At 35.2% G+C, this 20,188-nt stretch overlaps 1 protein-coding gene across 5 annotated transcripts; it reads left to right on the forward strand.

Annotated features, from left to right (window-relative positions):
- Window positions 1-37: 37 nt before the first annotated feature.
- Window positions 38-15,410, forward strand: LOC101886239 (uncharacterized). 5 transcript variants are annotated; one of them, XM_073910050.1, is made up of 9 exons: window positions 38-247; window positions 748-811; window positions 1,946-2,235; window positions 3,240-3,284; window positions 7,915-7,996; window positions 8,074-8,224; window positions 9,195-9,292; window positions 12,396-12,452; window positions 12,528-15,410. In XM_073910050.1, the coding sequence occupies exons 3-9, from the start codon at window positions 1,950-1,952 to the stop codon at window positions 12,667-12,669; spliced, it is 861 nt and encodes a 286-aa protein (XP_073766151.1). In that variant the 5' UTR covers window positions 38-247; window positions 748-811; window positions 1,946-1,949; the 3' UTR covers window positions 12,670-15,410. The 5 variants fall into 5 exon arrangements, 4 of the variants coding, with proteins under 4 accessions (XP_073766151.1, XP_009302010.1, XP_073766152.1 ...); XM_009303735.5 differs by lacking the exon at window positions 748-811; XM_073910051.1 differs by lacking the exon at window positions 3,240-3,284 and having other exon boundaries at window positions 12,528-15,400.
- Window positions 15,411-20,188: the final 4,778 nt, after the last annotated feature.

The raw sequence follows: 20,188 nt of genomic DNA on the forward strand, positions 1-20,188 counted from the left end.
CGTGTGCACGTCAAAATTGGGAACGCGCGGTTGTCATAGCAACGTTTGATTCATCCAGGAAGCGACACCGCGCGTCTCCTTTTCGCCGGCATTTCAGCCGAAATGAAGATTTGAACGACATAAATACGCTTAATTTGAAGAAACATTCGTTTTAATTGTGTTAAACATTCATTAAGATGTAGTTCAACTGATGGAATGTTGTCACGAATTGATATGTGATGAAAGCTATATCGATTATGGAAATGAGGTATGTAAATGAGGTCAGGTATATTGTTTACGCTTTATGAAGTTACATTCTTCTAAAATAGCGGTGGGATTACTTAATCTACGTGAACTGACTTGCATAATTTTTGAGGTGAAATGTTTAAATACATTGTCAGCATTATAGTATTGATAATGACCTACAATTAAAATGAGTGGCCTTTCATTGTATCTGGCAATGTGAGGTTATTAATCTGGCAAAAATGTATATTTAACGTCTAATTTCAGCAAAGTTCTAAGTTTAATATTTTAAAGTTAATCACTATGAGATTATTCATTCATTTATTTTCCTTCTTAGTCCTTTCATTCATCTGTGGTCGCCACAGCGGAATGAACCGCCAATTTATCCAGCATTTGTTTTACAAAGCGGATGCCCTTCCAGCTGCAACCCAGTACTGGGAAACATTCATACACACTCATTCACACACACACACACACACACACACACACTACAGCCAATTAAGTTTTATTTCAATTCCCCTATAGCGCATGTGTTTGGACTGTGGGGGAAGCCAGAGCACCCGGAGGAAACCCACATACACACATATTGGTAAAGGTGTCTGCAATTTTTTGTGAAGCATCAAATCACTGGCATATTAACTGTCGAAACATGTTTACGACTGCACAAATGTATTATTGCTTAAAAAAAAAAAACGAAAAAAAAAACATTGTACTAAAGCGATCTAAAAAATTCATATCAATAAGTTTTCTCTTTGCACCACCAGGTGGCAGTCTTTGTACTTTCATTTCGAGGAGCCAGATTGCATACGTTTTATTAATATGTTTAACTTAATTTATTTTATTAATGACTATAACTTTATATATAGTTAAAAAATATGTACCATTTTCCCAAGTGTATATAACTACTACTGTAAGAAAATATCAGAATTCGGTACATACTTTCTGTATTATCTTTGCTTGAACTATATAGAGCCGATCTAATCCTGTTTATATGAATTGAACCTGCTCCCGACCAGGTTTGACCTAGCAGAACTGTTGCTATGACAACAACACTCGGATTAGCTTTGAAGAACGAAACAATCCTGGATCGTGTCAAATCGTCAATATCTAAATCCAGCTAACTGAGTAATCCACGTACGAAGAACGGACCCCAGGAGCTGACCAGGCCAAAACAATAAACAAAACAATCTTACTTAAAATCACCTCTAAATCCCCTATTTTCAGCAAAAGAAATGAAAATAAAATACACTCTTACCTAACTCCCTTGTCCACAAAAACAATCAATAAAAGAAGGTACAAAAGAAAATGGCGTCAAGCATTTTACTATTTACAAATATTTACAATCAGCGAACAAAACCAAAAAGGGCAAAACAGCAGAGTAGTCACTTATCAGACAGAGGTCAGATTTTCAATGTCAACAAAGCAAGAACTAAAGCACTGAATACTTTCACAGATTTTCCTCAGATACATAGACAAACTCCTATTCAACAAATCTGACTAACAGACACGCAATTTCTTTCTATGATTGTAAACACAAAATTTTTTTGAGTATTTTTACTGTCCTGTAAAATAAACTTAGAAAAAAAAAACTAGAAAAGGCCTCGCGATTTTATTCTTTTCATTTGAAGGTTGACATTTGCATGGAATTGCTCTAATAATTTTGCTCTCAACCGTTTATATGATCAATAACAGTTTAATCTTTGTCTGATATTCATCCAAACAGCATCATGTCCAGTAACCTGCCTCCCCTGCGAAATCTGCCCAGCTGGTCCAGGGTTCGAGATCTGGACCGTGTCAGATACCCCAGACTGCTCACCAGTGACTACATGGTCAGATCTCCTCCTGTGGGCATCAGGAGTGTGAAAGCAGCAGCAGCTGACCCCAGAACAGATGCACAGGAGGACACACGCGTGGCCTCTCTGCAGAAAGACATTGAGTTCCTCCTACAGCAGCATAAAGACACGCTGGAGAGACTGCATGCTGAGATCGACGGCCTGAAGCGGCTTAATAAAGGTGCATATTTACATTCTGCTTCAGCTTCTAGGTAAATTTCCCTCTGGAGGATATATCATATTTCATGGTCTGAACAGTGTGGACACATAATTCCATAGAAATTAAAGTACAAATGAAATCACAACTAACCATATGATTTTGTAAGCTCACACTGCTGGTTTTGTGGTGAATTCATCTGTGCATGTCACTAAGAAAAAAAATAGTTTGCTCTTGTAATCTAAAATTAAACCTGAAAATGCATTTCCTGATGCATTTAATTCTCTGATTAGGTCTGTGTAAGGTTTTGGGCGTGGCTAACATATTTAACCACGCCCCTCCAGCTGTCAGTTTGGACAACAAACAGAAATAGTGAGGATGTGGTGTCTGTTAGGTTGTAATAACTCTCTCCAAACCCTTTTCCTGATCTTTCTGAATGAAATGCCTACTTTACTACATCCAATCAGCCCTCAGTAGAAAAAAACAAGCCACGCCCACTGTTTTTTCCATGATATCCTAAGATCACATCTTACTTCTGTATGGAGCATGTGATAGGAATGGTGCTGATGATGTCACTTCCTCCAACATGATGTCAGAAGGGTCTTTTAACCCCTTCAGACCCTGCGTCCATTACAATGGACATCACATGACATCCCATTTTTCTGAAATTTGGAACATAATTCAGGTCTAAAGGGGAAGTTTGAGTTGAAACAAAAGTAAATGACAAAATTAATATACATATAATACTGACTTGGCTTTTTCGTTTCAATATAACTGGAGGAAGATGTTAAAATGTAATAATGCAAGTTTGTTTTTAAAAAAAATTGTGTCATGGGTATATTTAAAAGGGTTTTAATTACATTAAATGCAAAATATAAACGAGTTATAAATATCATTTAATTCAGTTGATTTCATGAGGACACAAATGAGGCACAAACATGCTCAAAGCTCTCATTTTTATAAAAATCTATGTTGTTTGAGCGTGTTTACCATTGTTCAGAGTCGCATTTTTAGTTCTTCTTTTCCAGAATTGCAGTATCGGTTGGTTATGAAACACGAGCATTCTCCAAAAGGTAGGATGCAATTTATAAACCTCATTTGTTATAATTACACTGCAAACATATTTGTGTAGTCTATCGTGTAGATTAAAAAAAAAAATCATTATTAAAATAGTATATATAGATATTATTAATGTTTTAATATTATTAAAAATGAGGTTTTATTTGTATGTTTTTTGCTTTCATTAAATGTTGTGTTAGTTTTATACATTTACAGTTGGTCAGAATTATTAGCCCCCTTTTGAATTTTTATTTTCTTTTTAAATATTTCCCAAATGATGTTTAACAGAGCAAGGACATTTTCAAAGTATGTCTGATAATTTCTTCTTCTGAAAAAAGTCTTATTTGTTTTATTTCGGCTAGAATTAAAGCAGGTTTAATGTTTTATGAACCATTTTAAGGACAAAATTAGTAGCCCCTTTTAGCAAATTTTTTTCTGACTGTCTTCAGAACAAACCATCGTTATACAACAACTTGCTTAATTACCCTAACCTGCCTAGTTAACCTAATTAGCCTAGTTAAGCCTTTAAATGTCACTTTAAGCTGAATACTAGTATCTTGAAAATATGTAGTCAAATATTATTTACTGTCATCATGGCAAAGATAAAATAAATCAGTTATTAGAAATGAGTTATTAAAACTATTATGATTAGAAACGTGCTGAAAAAATCTTCTCTCCGTTTAACAGATATTGGGAAAATAAATATACAAACAGGGGGGCTAATAATTCTGAATTCAACTGTATATATTTCAATACCTCTATATATTTTTTATTAATTTTAATTATAAGTTAATTATAATCATAAATTTAAATATAAGTTTTAATTTTTTTCGTACATCATTAAAAATGGAAAAAATAAACATGTCAGACAGAGACGGAAAATGTTAATACATTTGTTATACCCCTTTTTTTTAGAACACTTTATTTTGATGGTCTGTTTGAGTTATAGTAGACTGTCTGCTTAATATCTGTTGATACTGCTCCTTCAACAGACATTTATCTGTAAGAAATATAAGATACAAGAACCTTTCTTATACTAGATATAAGAAACTTAGCAAATACATGTCAACTTACACAACCGTAACCCCAACCTAATAGCCTACTTATAATCTAATGACAATTATTTGGCATGCAGGTGCAAAGTAACTTAAATTCAACAAACAGATCATCAAAATAAAGTGACCAAAAATATAATTTAATTAGAAAAATATGTTTTTAATAACAGTAAGTTTACTAAAAATATTGAGCAAGATTTTCTTGAAATTAAATGCTGAAAAGTCATGAAAATATAATGAATATTATAATATAATTAAGTCATTTTAGGGTGTTTTTTTTAAATGTATTTTTTAACATAGTAAATTATGTATTTATATTTCTGAATATATAGACTTATTTACATTTATATAATCTTCATTCACAAAAGAAACTATTCTAGAAGAATACTCAAATAACAAAGAAACGGTATACAATTATTTTTATGAGATACAACTGTATTTATGATTGACTACTTTACACATACACACATATATTTCGTAGAAAGTTAAAGTCAGAATTATTAACCCTCCTGAATTATTAGCCCCCCAGTAAATTTCTGTTTCTGTCAACACATTTCTAAACATATTAGTTTTAATAACTCATCTCTAATAACTGATTGTTTTTATCTTTGATGACAGCACAATATTTGACTAGATATTTTTAACATACTAGTGTTCAGCTTAAAGTGACATTTAAAGGGGGAACTAGGTTAATTAGGCAAGTTAGGGTAATTAGGCAAGTCATTATATAATGATGATTCGTTAAGTCAAGTCATTATATAATGTCAATCGTCAAGTCATTATATAATAATGGTTTGCAGTGTTGGGTGTAATGCATTACAAGTAATTCAAGTTACATAATAATATTACTTTTCCAAGCAACGAGTAAAGTAGTGCATAAAAATTAAGAAATAATGATTAAGTAAGTTTTTAAAAATGTAATGCAAGTTACTTTTTAGTTTAATTAATTGGTCTTTAAAAAAATACTTCGATAATGTTGAATCCTGCAATCAGAGAGAATTTTCTTCCCTGCAGAAACCAAGATGGCAGAGCCTCACATTTCTGTGATGGAAATATTAGCCCCTTTCATACAGTGATACCGACAAATATCCAGAAATTTTTCGAAACTACTTTTTTTATTACGTCAAAAAAAGCGCTGTTTACACAGGCGAGGATGTTACGGAATTTTTCTGGAAAAGACTGTTCACACATTTATTCCAAAATACCGGTAAATTCTAACATCATTAACCAGAAATGAGCTCTGAACGGCTGCGCTTGTATTTGTAAACATTTGACAACATTACAACTCTGTATTGTGAACAACTTCCATGAAAATTTAGAGGAATGTTCACATGTCGAGATGTACATGATGTGTGTGTACTGAGCTCACAGGCTCCTTCACGGGCACACGCGACGCGCCAAGCAATTGAAGGAAGCAGAGCTTGAAGTTAAACAAACAACAGCTTATCATAAGCATCTTATCGATAATTATTTACACAGTTGGCATTAAGAGGGAACATATAAACATGATCTGACTAACATCCAGCAGCTAAATGTGTCTGGAAAAATATTCAAAGGCTTTTATTTTCAAGCATCTGACTGTTCTGATTGGCTAAAGTCGACGTCTCACGTCAGCACGTTCTAGACGTGCACGCGCTTATTACGGTAATCTTCCTTCTGCGTTCACACAGCGCAGCATTCCGGCAAATTACCAGTAATGTTACAACTTCTCTTTCCGAAAAATAGCCAATTTACCGGCTATTTTCATACGGGAATTTACCGGTATTTTCAAAAAGGGCCTGTTCACACATACAGACTTTCTGGAAAATTAAGGTCTGTATGTGTGAAAGGGGCTATTGTCATTATTCTCAACGCATAGAAGAGAAGGGGATTATTGTCTCAATGCTTATTTTACTAATAAAACAAAAAGTACAAAAGCATCAAACACATTGCTTTAAACTTTCATTAATCTGTATTTATGGCATGTATAGCTCTAGGGTCAGGAAGTTCTCAGAAGATAACATTATCCTACATTATTAGTTTTTGATGCGTGGTTTTTTTTTTCTAAGATAAATGAAGGTTATACTGTGTGTCGTTAATTGCAGAGATCCTCTATTAAAAAAGGAGAAAAAAACCCTACAAGTTCTGAAAGAGATCAAGCCAGGTAATAAAAACCCACATAGCAAAATTTCTCTGGCCCAGCTCTGGCCCACACAATCAGGTTTTGCTTGGCCCACATGCCCCAGTGAATTACGGTACATGACTGGACCAAATCTGGCTACCAGACAAGGGCCAAACACGGACCATATCTGGGCCAAGTCTCAGCCAAGTTAATAACTCATAACTGGGCCTGAACTGGGCCAGATAGGTTGGTGTGTCACGATTGCAATGAAATTGATAAACCCATGGAGTGATGCGCTTCAGGCACACTATGGGCACGCTTTTTCTCAAAGTGACCTGATTGGTAGAATTTTTTTTCTTTACTCAAAAATGATTTTAGTGTATTTTAAATGTGGGTCAAGACTGACCAAACTCACATGGCCCACTTTCAAATTTTTAAATCTGGGCCAAATACTACGTTTTTCATCTGGCCCAAATCTTGTGTGCCGCCTTAAAGACGGTGCCACCTCTGCCAAACTCGGGCCATGTTTGGCCCACATGCTGTATGCCAGTGCCGGATGAATGCCTGCTGTGCCAGCATTATGCCAAATCTGGGCCAGAATTCTTTGCTACTAGGGAAGTAACTCAAAAATAACTGTGCATTACTTACCATTAAAAATAACTAAGTAACGCAACTAGTTACTTTTTTGGGGAGTAACTCAATATTGTAATGCATTACTTTTTAAAAGTAACTTTCCTCAACTCTGATGTTTTGATTTGTAGACAATGGAAAAAAAAATCTTGATTAGGGCAAATAATACTGACCTTAAAATAGTTTTCAAAAATTAAAAACTGATTTTATTCTAGCTGAAATAAAACAAACATGACTTTCTCCAGAAAAAAAATCTCAGACATACTGTGAAACATACCTTGTTCTGTTACACATCAATTAGACTTAGACTTAGAAAACTTTATTGATCCCGCAGGAAATTGCTTACGTAATGACTGCCATAACACACAAACACAGAAACACAAAAACACAAGACAGAATAAATAAATTAAATAAGTGAAATAAGTCACATAAATCCAACCAATCTATAGAAGGAAACAGCCACAATACATAAATACACAAACTATTATATAAGATATTACACATAAAAGAATCAGTGGTAACTAATACTAAGTCATATATCAAGTAATGAAAATAATATTGACCAAAACCAATAACATTGCACATAAAACAATTGCACATAAAATATTTCAAGTAATAAAGTGATACAACACTCATTTAAAAAACAATGATACTGCACTAAAAATATTTAACACCTAAAAAAAACGTACAAATATTGCACCTAATAGACTATTGCACACCATAAAACATAATGCACAAACTTCCACACACTAAAACCCGTAATAAGTAAATTTAATTGGGAAATATTTGAAAAAAAGAAGAAAAAAAAATATCACAGGAGGGCGAATAATTTTGACCAACTGTATATAATCCCCACAGGCTCCATAGGGACCAACAGTGATTCCTCAAAATCCAGCAGAGACGGATCAGCAGAGAGGGTTTCACAATGCAGATTCATCAGGTGCAAATCTCTAACCCTTTACTTGCTGCAGCATATCTGATTATCTGACCTCATTTAACCAAGTAAACCCACTTCAGTTCAGCAGAGTCAGGACAGGGCGCCGTCACATCACTCCTGCCGCTCCAGATCTCCTGCAGTTCGTCCCAGAATCCCCGAAATCCAACGCTGAAGGAGTGTGAGCTGATCATCCGAGAGCTCTATCAGGCCAACAGCTCACAGCATCAAGAGGTCAGAAGAGCTTCATCCAGGGTTCCCACACTTCTTAAATGTACTTGAATTTCAGTCATATGGATTCAAGGTCTGGAAAGTACACAGGTCTTGAATGCTTGAATTAAGGTGCTTGAATTAAATTTGAAATTAAATTAGTTTATGGTGTTATTTTAACAATTGTACTGTGCGGCTGTCAAAAACAGAATGAAAAAAAGAGATGTTTAATTTAAAAAGGCTAAAATTAAATCTTGTACAAGAACTATGACAAATTATGCACATTTTATCAATGTTCCAGAAGCCATGTTTAAATATTACCAATATGTTACCATGTATGAATTCAACAAATTTTAATCAAAGTTCTTTAAACAGTCTAATTTTTCGAAAATTACACGTTTAAAACATCATCATCACTCTGATATCCATTCATTCATTTTCCTTTAGTCTCAGCGGAATGAACCACCAACTATTCCGGCATATGTTTTACACAGAGGATGCCCTTCCAGCCGCAACCCAATACTGGGAAACACCCATACATTCTCACATTCACACATACACTACGGCTAATTTGGTTTAACCAATTCACCTATAGCGCATGTGTTTGGACTGTGGGGGAAACCGGAGCACCCAGAGGAAACCCACACCAACACTGGGAGAAGATGCAAACAGAAATGCCAGCTGATCCTTCCGGGAATCGAACCAGCAACCTTTTTGCTGTGAGGCAACAGTGCTAATCACTAAGCCACTGTACTACCCCATCACTCTGATATTTTTAATGTCAACATTAAGTGCAGGTGAAATGTTAAATACAGTAAGGACTATCATGGGTCTATACATAAGCTGTGGGTCTGAATCACAAAGGTGTTTGAAAATAATGGTGGTTTAAAAAGATCTTGAATCTGCTATTCATGAAAGAGAGGGAACCCTGTTCATTAGGCATACTAATCATTCATGCTGTATTCATACCCGAATCTCATGTTTACTTTCTCAGCTGCTGCGGGTCAAGACGCTCCTAAGGAACATTGCATCTACAAATAAAGCATCGGCTGAAGTCTCTCTCACACGAGCCTGCCAATGTGACAATAACAGGTGCATCTGCTAAGAGTTATATATAACAAAATGATACATACAGTTGAAGAAAAAATTATGTCTTCCTGTGAATGTTGTTTTCTTTTTTTAAATATTTCTCAAATTATCAACAGAGAAAGGAAATGTTCACAGTATTCCCAATAATATTAAAAAATACATTTGGAGGTCATTATTATTAGCCCCCTTAAGCTATATATTTAATTTTTCGATTGTCTACAGAACAAACATGTTATACAATGACTTGCCTAATTATCGTAACTTCCCTAATTAACCTAGTTAAGCATTTAAATGTCACTTTAAGCTGAATACTAGTTATATATATATATATATATATATATATATATATATATATATATATATATATATATATATATATATATATATATATATTATGTAGTTATTTTTCAATTAAACAATATACCTTCACCTATATTTTTAAACGTGCCAGTAAATGCATTTTATTTTATAAAAGTGTTTTAAAAGTGTTTCTGTTGTCTTTGCCATGATTTTACTAGTTATTTTGCAGGATACTAATATTCAGCGTAAAGTGTAATTTAAAGGTCTAACTAGGTTAATAAGTCAAGTTAGGTTATTTAGGCAAGCCAAAAAAGGTCGGACTGTCAAATCACGTGGTTTCACAACTCCTGTCACTTTGCTTCTAAAACATCCCCTGGTGTGACTTGGCACTGTGTGCGGGATGGGAAGGCTACCTCATTTGAATCGTAATGCACTCCACTTGAGTCCAGTGTCCGGGGTTAGCCCTGTGAGTGTCTCTGAGTATCTTAAATAGTCAGTGGCTGTTTCTCAATATACGTTCTTGAGCCATCTTGCGTCCTTGTGTTGTCATGTAACGTCATCATATCAGTTGCAAAACTCAAGAACGGAGGATGTGTGAAAGAACCTGGATGAGTTCTAGATAGAAGATGCGTTGAATGCAGAGTACTCACTCTAGAAACCTCAGAAGTCATTGCGGCTGAATAAAGGAGGTTGTAAATGCAGCATTTTATTTATTATCAAAGTTGAGAGATATAACTTATTTATCTCTGGAGTTTCCCACTTGACTGGTTTAAATCTTATCTCTCTGGCCGCACTCAGTTCATTCAACTCAAATCATTCACTTCTCAGCATTTTACTGTTTCTTCGGGTGTTCCCCAGGGCTCAATCCTGGGGCCCCTACTTTTTATCATCTATCTCCTTCCACTCTGTAATATTCTCCGTAAATATAACATACAGTTTCACTGCTATGTGGATGACACCCAGCTCTATGTCTCTGGCGAACCCTTTACTTGTATACCACCTACATTCCTTACAGTCTGCTTAGCAGAAATCAAGTCCTGGCTCTCTCTTAACTTCCTCAAACTAAAGTTCAAAAACTGAGGTTTTGCTTGTGGGTACCAAATCAACACTCTCCAAAACTGACAGCTTTTCTCTCTCAATTGACGACTGTTCCATTTATCCTTCTAAACAGGTTAAGAGTCTGGGTGTGATCCTTGATAGCACCCTATCCTTTGATTCTCACATCAATAACATCACCCGTTCTGCTTACTTCCACCTAATTTTATTCGCACTATTGCTGTGTATATTTTATTATTTCTCTTGTTATTTTATTGCTCTTGTTTATTGTACGGTGTCCTTGAGTTGCTAGAAAGGCGACTTTAAACAAAATGTATTGTTATTTATTATTATTATTATTTAATAGACGGTGGGAGGAAACTAATAAAGGCATAAACACATTAAGGGTGTTTATTTGCTAAAATTTGTTTTGAATTTGTACTAAATCTGTTTTATTTGTATCGTTCAAAGTATATTTGTTAGGGTTTTGTGCATGTTATATACAGTTGAAGTCAGAATTATTAGCCCCCCTGTTTATTTTTTTCCCCAATTTCTGTTTAACAGAGAGCAGATTTTTCTCGCCACATTTCTAAACATAATATTTTTGATAACTCATTTATAAAAACTGATTTATTTTATCTTTGCCATGATGACAGTAAATAATATTTGACTTGATATTTTTTAAGACACTTCAATACAGCTTAAAGTGACATTTAAAGGCTTAACTAGGTTAATTAGGTTAACTAGGCAAGTTAGGGTAAATAGGCAAGTCCCTAAAATGTTTTTTAAAAAATTTAAAGCTGCTTTAGTTCTAGCCGAAATAAAACAAATAAGACTTTCTCCAGATAAAAAAAAATATTATCAGACATACTGTGAAAATTTCCTGAATCTGTTAAACCATTTGGGAAATATTTAAAAAGGAAAAAAAAAATTAAAAGGGGGGCTAATAATTCTGACTTCAACTGTATATATTGAAAAGGGGGACAACAATATGAGGAATGCTGTAATGTTTAAATAATATTCTGTTAAAATGTGTGAAGGTCATGTGACCATCAGGAAGAACATTTCATTTCTGACGGAATGTGTTTTGTGTTCTCGCTGAGTTTGTTCTTTTGAGGTAACCTGGCAAGAACGCTCTCCACGAGAACACGAGTCCATTCTCTGCGTTCTCGGAATTGAGAAACAGCTAATTTAATGTGGAATAGATGAACGCTGATGTACAATAGCTGGGTAATCTGTGTAATCAGAGTAATCAGTGCAAAGAATCTTGGGAATTGGAGTTCGGGTGACTGGCAGAGGTAATGCAAGGAGTCCCCTTTATCCTAATAAACACAAAAAACTAAACAAAAATAAACAAAAAAAAAAATCATTGTCCAAAGATGTTATTTTGGTAGCACTTTAGTTTACTTAATAATTCACACCATTTACTGGCTGCCTATTATAAAGATATGACCTGTATACTAGCACTTATAAAGTATGATCTTATTTTACATACCTCAACCCAACTACTACCTCACTAACTATTATTAATAATCAGCTAATAAGTCGTGTATTGAGCTAAAAGTCTTAGTCAATGGATTGTTAATAGCATGAATTGTGCATTAAAATAAGCGTGACCATTATATTTAATTACTTTGCAAAATATTTGGTTTACAACATGCATTTCTTTTTGTGGATATTACTTTGAGCTCATTTATCACATAACTGTTTGGCTATTGTGAAAGCCTCTGTCAAATCATTTGCAAATTTAAACATTAAGATTTTATTTTAGGGCTGAAGTTTTCAAGCATTTTCCAAAACTACCTCTCAAACCACTGCCAACGAAACAGTAGGTTGATTTTAAGTTTATATCTTTCTCTATTAGTATATTTTTATATTACAATAGTTGTTTATTTGTCCCCAGGCTCCCAAGTCAAGTCAGTAAAGGAGCAACTGTGATTCTTCCAGCCATCAAACGCAATTTAAGCAGCAGCACGATGTCCGAGCGCCAGAGGAGAGCGCAGGACGGACACAGAATGAGACTCCGGAGAACCGTCAACTCCTAAAACTGATCATAATACAGAGGAACGTGAGATGACTTTCCATCATGCTGACTTATTTTTACCTCATGAACACACTCACTTTTACATCAATCTCTCTATTAAGGACACACATGTATTTTCTACTCTAAGCCAAATATCAAAAAGACTTTTACTGACTAAAATGCTGAATTTCCATGACCTATAATGAATAGAACTTTAAAGTCTCAGATCATCAAAGTAATTTAAATATTAGTCAAAGATAACACAAGTGAATACATTATGCAGTTTTTAAATGAAGGGTTTTGATATGAAGGGAAAACAAACTCCAAAACTATATAGCCCTGTGTGAAACACTGTCTGCCTCTTTAAACCAAACAACTTGTTTGGCCTACCTTACAGCAACAACTGCAATCAAGTGTTTTTGATAACTTGAAATGAGTCTATTACAGCAATATGGAGGAATTTTGGCCTGCTCATCTTTGCAGAATTGTAATTCAGCAAAATTTTCGAGTAACTTACTGTTACTTTAACATTTGTCTTGTCAGTACTCGTCAGAGTATTTTCCCAAAAGTCAAGATGTTTTCTGGGAAAACTGAGATGATCTTGTTCTTGTTGCTCAGCATTGGTTTTCATCTTGGAAAAAATTCGCTCAGTCTCTATCTTATGGTGGAGCCATGAACACTCACCTTAATTGATTCAAGTGAGGCCTGAAGTTCTTTGGATGTTGTTTTAGGGTCTTTTGTGACCTTTTGGATAAGTTGTCGCTGCACTTTTAGGGTAATTTTGGTCAGCTGGCCACTCCTGGGAAGATTCTCTAATATTCCATGTTTTTGCTATTTGTAGATAATGGCTCTCGCTGGGGTTTGATGCAGTCCAAAAGCTTTAGAAATGACTTTATAACCCCTTTCAGACTGGCAGATCTCAATTTTTTTCAGCATGATGTCTAACTTTTGAGGATCTTTTGGTCTACTTCACTTTGTCAGGCAGGTCCTGTTTAAGTGATTTCTTGATTGTGAACAGTTGTGGCAGTAAGCCGGATTGAGTGTGGTTATGGAATTAAACTTATTATTATTAAACCTTAAACCTAATAATTAAAGTTATTAGGTTTAAGGGGCAAACACTTTTTCACACAGGGCAATGTGGTTTTGGATTTTGTTTTCCCTTAATAATAAAAACCTTCGTTTAAAAAATGAATGATGTATTTCTTTGTGTTATCATTTACTAATATTTAAATTAGTTTGATAATCTGAAACATTACAAACATCACAAAGTGTGACAAACATGCAAAAAATAAGAAACCAGTGAGGGGACTAATATATATATATTATATATATTTATATACAGTTGAAGTCAGAATTATTAGCACCCCTGAATTATTAGTCCCCTGTTTATTTTTCCCCAATTTCTTAACAATTTTAATAACTCATTTCTAATAACTGATTTATTTTATCTTTGCCATGATGACAGTAAATAATATTTTACTAGATCTTTTTCAAGACACTTCTATACAGCTTAACATGACATTTAAAGGCTTAACTAGGTTAATTAGGTGAACTAGGCAGGTTAGGGTAATTAGGCAAGTAATTGTATAACGATGGTTTGTTCTGTAGACTATTTAAAAAAATACAGCTTAAAGGGGCTAATAATTTTGACCTTAAAATGGTGTTTAAAAAATAAAAAATTGCTTTTATTCTAGCCAAAATAAAACAAATAAGACTTTCTCCAGAATAATAAATATTTTCAGACATACTGTGAAAATTACCTTGCTCTGTTAAACGCCACTTGGGAAATATATTAAAAAAAATAATAATAATTTAAAGGGGGCTGATAATTCTGACTTAAATTGTGTGTCTGTGTGTGTCTGTGTGTGTGTGTGTATACATACATACATACACACAATTATAAATATATAGCTAATATATTTGACATTTATGTAAAACATGTAAAATATATGAAAAAATATATGAAAGCAGACATTTTTGGAGCATTTGGAAATATGGAAAATATGTTTCATATACAGTATGACATGTATTTTATATACGTGAAACCCACATATGGACCACATGTATGTTATGAAGGTAATTTACAAATATTGCATATATGGGGCAGTTCATTCTGCTGTGGTGACCACTGATAATCAGGTAAAGAGCCTAAAGTCAGTGAGTGAGTGGGTATAAATGGGTGACTGCATTTGGTTGCCAGTTGTAAAGTGAAAAAAAAAAATGGCATTAATGGCAAACATAGCCTAAATGTAACAGTAGGTAAAACATGTGAAATACGTGATAAAAACACACTACAGAAAAAAAAGACATTCGGATAAATGGTAAGTCAAATTTTAAATGACAAACAAACACACCCTGATAATCTATTGGACAAAAAAAGTCCATGACTGCAATAGATTCCATGAAAATCCAGGAATTCCAGGACATGTATGAACTGGTGTGTATTTTTCCTCCACCTGAGGAATGAGTGAACTTCTGTCTGCTCTTCTAATGAACTATAAGAATCTTTCCAGAGACGCAGCCAAATGTCAGAGCTAAGCTGTCTGTCCTTCCACCACAGACCCACAAAACACTATAACTTTGTATGAAAATAATAAATCTATACCTCTATTTGATGATAAACATCAATCTTTGACTCTCCTTGAAATCATCAGCAGATCTGAACTGAAATTATTATGCAAATCAACATTTCTCCAACAACCTAAGACTCTATTTGCTGTTAAATCTGTATCTTATTTAAAATAAAAGCAGATGGCTACATTTATTGGTGTGTTTTTAGTGTTCTTGAGGCGTTTAAATCAAAGGTCGGAGAGTTTGCTCTATTCCTGGACTTTATTTTTCCTCATAGGCTCAGAGTGTTGGATGCTTTAGTGTAATCTGGCCGTTGAGAAGGTTTTATAGTGTGTCCTTTAGGATCTCTATCTGACAGCTACAACTACCCATTGGATCAGTGCCGGATCCCTGCAGACACCACACCGCATTACTGTATTTAAGAGCATTATTGAGTAATGGGTTTTAGAGGGCACTATCTCATTCACTTCAACCCTCAGATGCTCAGCATGCCTCAAACATCCAACACGCTGCACTAATTCAATTTACGCAATAACAGCGCTTTAACACATTTTTTGGGCACTTTTCAAGGTTACACTTTACTAAACACTGTGCTAATGTATTTACTAACATGAACAAACAACAAACACTTCACTTATTACAGTATTTATTCATCTTTGGTAAAGTTAGTTAATGAAAATACAGTTCATTGTTAGTTCATCAGTGGATTAACTAATGTTATTACATGGCTGTCTGGAATACTCCCTTCTGATTGGTCAGTCTTGACATTCCATGCTTTGAAATTCCCAGATAACAACTGCTGAATAACGCAGGCTCATCTGGGAACTTTGAAACACCTTGACTGTCAGTAAATACGTTCATATCCATGTTCTTAAATCCATATTCATATGTAGGGGTGTCAAAATTAATTGTTTCTTCGGTGCACCGCGATGCAGACGCTGACATTAAGGTATCGGTTCAGTAATAATCATAACCGGGTATTATGTAATGACGTCATTTATCTCCTATGCGCTCTGTCGCGAGGGAGGTGAGTGCGAGTATTTACAACACTCAGCCAACTCAGGGCCGGCCCGTGGCATAGGCAAATGCTAAGGGCGCTGTATATCCAGGGGGGCGGCAGAAAGGAGCGCGCTTCAGTTGGTTTTGTTTTCGATATTCCTGACACACATTCAGTTATAGACAGCAATAACTCAAAAACCGCTTACCCTAAAAAGATCTAAAGTGTGTTTCCTACAAAAAGACAAAGCTGGTTATGTTTCACAGCTGTTTTTCTTTTTTTCGCTCGACATTACGAGCACTGCTCCGTTTAAGCCCTCGCAATATGTGTTTAGCCTGGAGAGCTCGCGCTGAGTAAGGGACCGTCGGAAAAGTGCTTTTTTTTTCGTTTTTCTGCTCCGCTCAGCGTGAGCTCTCCCTATTGCGAGGGCTTAAGTGTGTGTGTGTGTGTGTGTGTGTGTATGTGTGTGTGTTTGTTTCTTTGGTGCTGTCTTTGTTTGTGTTTGTGTTTGAATGAGAGACAGTGTGGTGCTGTGTGTCTCTGTGTTTATACAGACAGCTTGTTATAGCCTCCCCCCTAAAATATAACACTGTGTGTGGAAAGCATCGTCAATGCACCGAGATATCGAATTGAACCGAATCGAAGGCATGATAATCGTAACCGAACCGAACCGTGAGACCAGTATAGGTTCACACCTCTAATCATATGCATCTGCTTGTCTGTCATGCTGTGGTTTTTGATTGGCGCCATCTTGTGTATGAAAGATATGTAGGTCAGTATATGATTTATTCGGCCAGTTTAGTTTCTGTCACCTTTCTGTGTTTGATTGTTTTGTGCCATCTTGTGATTGAATAATATGTAGGTCAGTATATGATTCATTCAGCCAGTTTTGTTTCTGTCAGCTTTGCCTTTTTGACTGTTTGGCGCCAATTTGTGTCTGAATAATGCGCAGGTTAGTGTATACTCCCATCAGCTGTTTTAGTTTCTATAAGAATTGCAATTAATTAAATAATTAATAAACTATTACAGGTGTCACAGTGGTAGTGCTGTCATAGGAAGAAGGTCGCTGGTTCGAGCCTCGGCCGGGTCAGTTGGCGTTTCTGTGTGGAGTTTGCATGTTCTCCCTGCATTCGCATGGGTTTTCCCTGGGTGCTCCAGTTTCCCCCACAGTCCCACATTGGGTCGGCTAAAATTGTCTGTAGTGTATGAGTGTGACTAAGTGTTTGTGCTTGTCTCCCAGAGATGGGCTGCGGCTGGGAGGGCATCCGCTGTGTAAAACGTGCTGGACAAGTTGGCGGTTCATTCTGCTGTGGCGACCCTGGATCAATAAATGGCTAAGCCGAAAAGAAAATGAATAAATAAATGAACTATTACAGCATAGCTATATGATTCATTCAGCCAGTTTTGTTTCTGTCATCTTTGCATGTTTGACTGTTTGGTGCCATCTTGTGACTGAATAATATGTAGGTCAGTATGTGCTTTATTCAGCTAGTTTCATTTCTGTCAGCTTTTGAGTTTTTGACTGTTTGGTGCCATCTTGTGACTGAATAATGCGCAAGTTAGTGTATACTCCATCAGCTGTTTTCATTACTGTCAGATTAGATTTAACTATTACAGCTCAGAACAATGTTTTGTGTATAATTTTTCCATTTTGTGGCTAGTAGCCGTGTAATAAGCATAATCAAGTACATCCAGGATGGTTGTTATCTCAGAATAAAGCCTTCAGTCTTATACAACAGTGCTCCACTTCGCATCGGGCTGCTGATAAACCTGTCAGGCTTTATTCTGTGGTAACAAACTTCTGACTGTACTTTATCCCTAATTTATCGCACCGCTGTCTGGAATACTCGATTCTGATTGGTTAGTTGCAATATTCCATGCTATGTTATTCCCAGATAACAACTGCTAAGTAACTCAGGCTCATATGGGGACTTTGATCACCTTGACTGTCAGTGAATACGTTCATTTCCATATTCTTACATCCAAATTTTTATGTATCTGCTTGTCTTTCATGCTGCAGTTTGTGCTGGATAAGTTGGCGGTTCATTTCGCTGTGGCGACCCCGGATCAATAAAGGGACTAAGCCGAATAGAAAATGAATGAATGAATATATGCTTTATTCAGTCAGTATCGTTTTCTGTCAGCTTTGTGTGTTTGACTGTTTAGTGCTATCTTGTGAATGAATAATATATAGGTCAGCATATAGGTCAGCAATATATAGGTCAGTATTTAATGAGCCAGTTTAATTTCTGTCAGCTTTGTGCTTTTGACTCTTTGGCGCCATCTTTAAATCTGTCTGTCTGTCATTCTACTGTTTTATCGCTCTATCATTCTATCGTTCCATCCATCCATCCATCCATCGTTGTTTGTTCTATCACTCTATCTATCACTCTATCACTCTATTACTCAATCTATCTATCTATCTATCTATCTATCTATCTATCTATCTATCTATCTATCTATCTATCTATCTATCTATCTATCTATCTATCTATCTATCTATCTATCTATCTATCTATCTATCTATCTATCTATCACTCTATTACTCTATCTATCTATCTATCTATCTATCTATCTATCTATCTATCTATCTATCTATCTATCTATCTATCTATCTATCTATCTATCTATCTATCTTGTCTGTCTGTCATTCTACTGTTTTATCACTCTATCATTCTATCGTTCCATCCATCCATCCATCCATCCATCCATCCATCCATCCATCCATCCATCCATCCATCCATCGTTGTTCTATCTATCTATCTATCTATCTATCTATCTATCTATCTATCTATCTATCTATCTATCTATCTATCTATCTATCTATCTATCTATCTATCTATCTATCTATCTATCTATCTATCTATCTATCTATCTATCTTGTCTGTCTGTCATTCTACTGTTTTATCACTCTATCATTCTATCGTTCCATCCATCCATCCATCCATCCATCCATCCATCCATCCATCCATCCATCCATCCATCCATCCATCCATCCATCGTTGTTCTATCTATCTATCTATCTATCTATCTATCTATCTATCTATCTATCTATCTATCTATCTATCTATCTATCTATCTATCTATCTATCTATCTATCTATCTATCTATCTATCTATCTGTCTGTCTGTCTTGTCTGTCTTTCATTCTACTGTTTTATCGCTCTATCATTCTATCGTTCCATCCATCCATCCATCCATCCATCCATCCATCCATCCATCCATCCATCCATCCATCCATCCATCCATCCATCCATCCATCCATCGTTGTTTGTTCTATCACTCTATCTATCACTCTATCTATCACTCTTTCTATCACTCTATCTATCTATCTATCTATCTATCTATCTATCTATCTATCTATCTATCTATCTATCTATCTATCTATCTATCTATCTATCTATCTATCTATCTATCTATCTATCTATCTATCTATCTATCTATCTGTCTGTCTGTCTGTCTGTCTGTCATTCAACTTTTATCGCTCTATCATTCTATCGTTCCATCCATCCATCCATCCATCCATCCATCCATCCATCCATCCATCCATCCATCCATCCATCCTTTGTTGTATTGTTTTATCTACCTACCTACCTACCTTCCTACCAGTCTGTCTGTCTATCTCTATATGCAGCTTCAAATTGTATTATAATTTAACTAAATGACTTGCTTTATTATAATTTCCATTTTAGCACAATCACACACAGTTTATAATGTTTATTTTTTAAGTTAAATATATTTTTATAAACATGGATAGCATTCTACTGTGCTATGAAGAATTTGATTGCACATTGAAACAAGTTTTTTTTTAAAACTGTGCACAAGACAATATATAAATAAATGAAATTAATTAAATTAAAGATAAACGTCTGTGGAGACGACGGGTCAGACTGGTCAGACAGATTGTTTAGGGAGGTAAATGCAGGTAAAAGGCGAAGCATCAACGGGTGTTGACCAAATGACTTAAGGTAATA

This window comes from Danio rerio, chromosome 8 (genome assembly GCF_049306965.1).
Source record: "Danio rerio strain Tuebingen ecotype United States chromosome 8, GRCz12tu, whole genome shotgun sequence".
NCBI classification, from domain to species: Eukaryota; Metazoa; Chordata; class Actinopteri; order Cypriniformes; family Danionidae; genus Danio; species Danio rerio.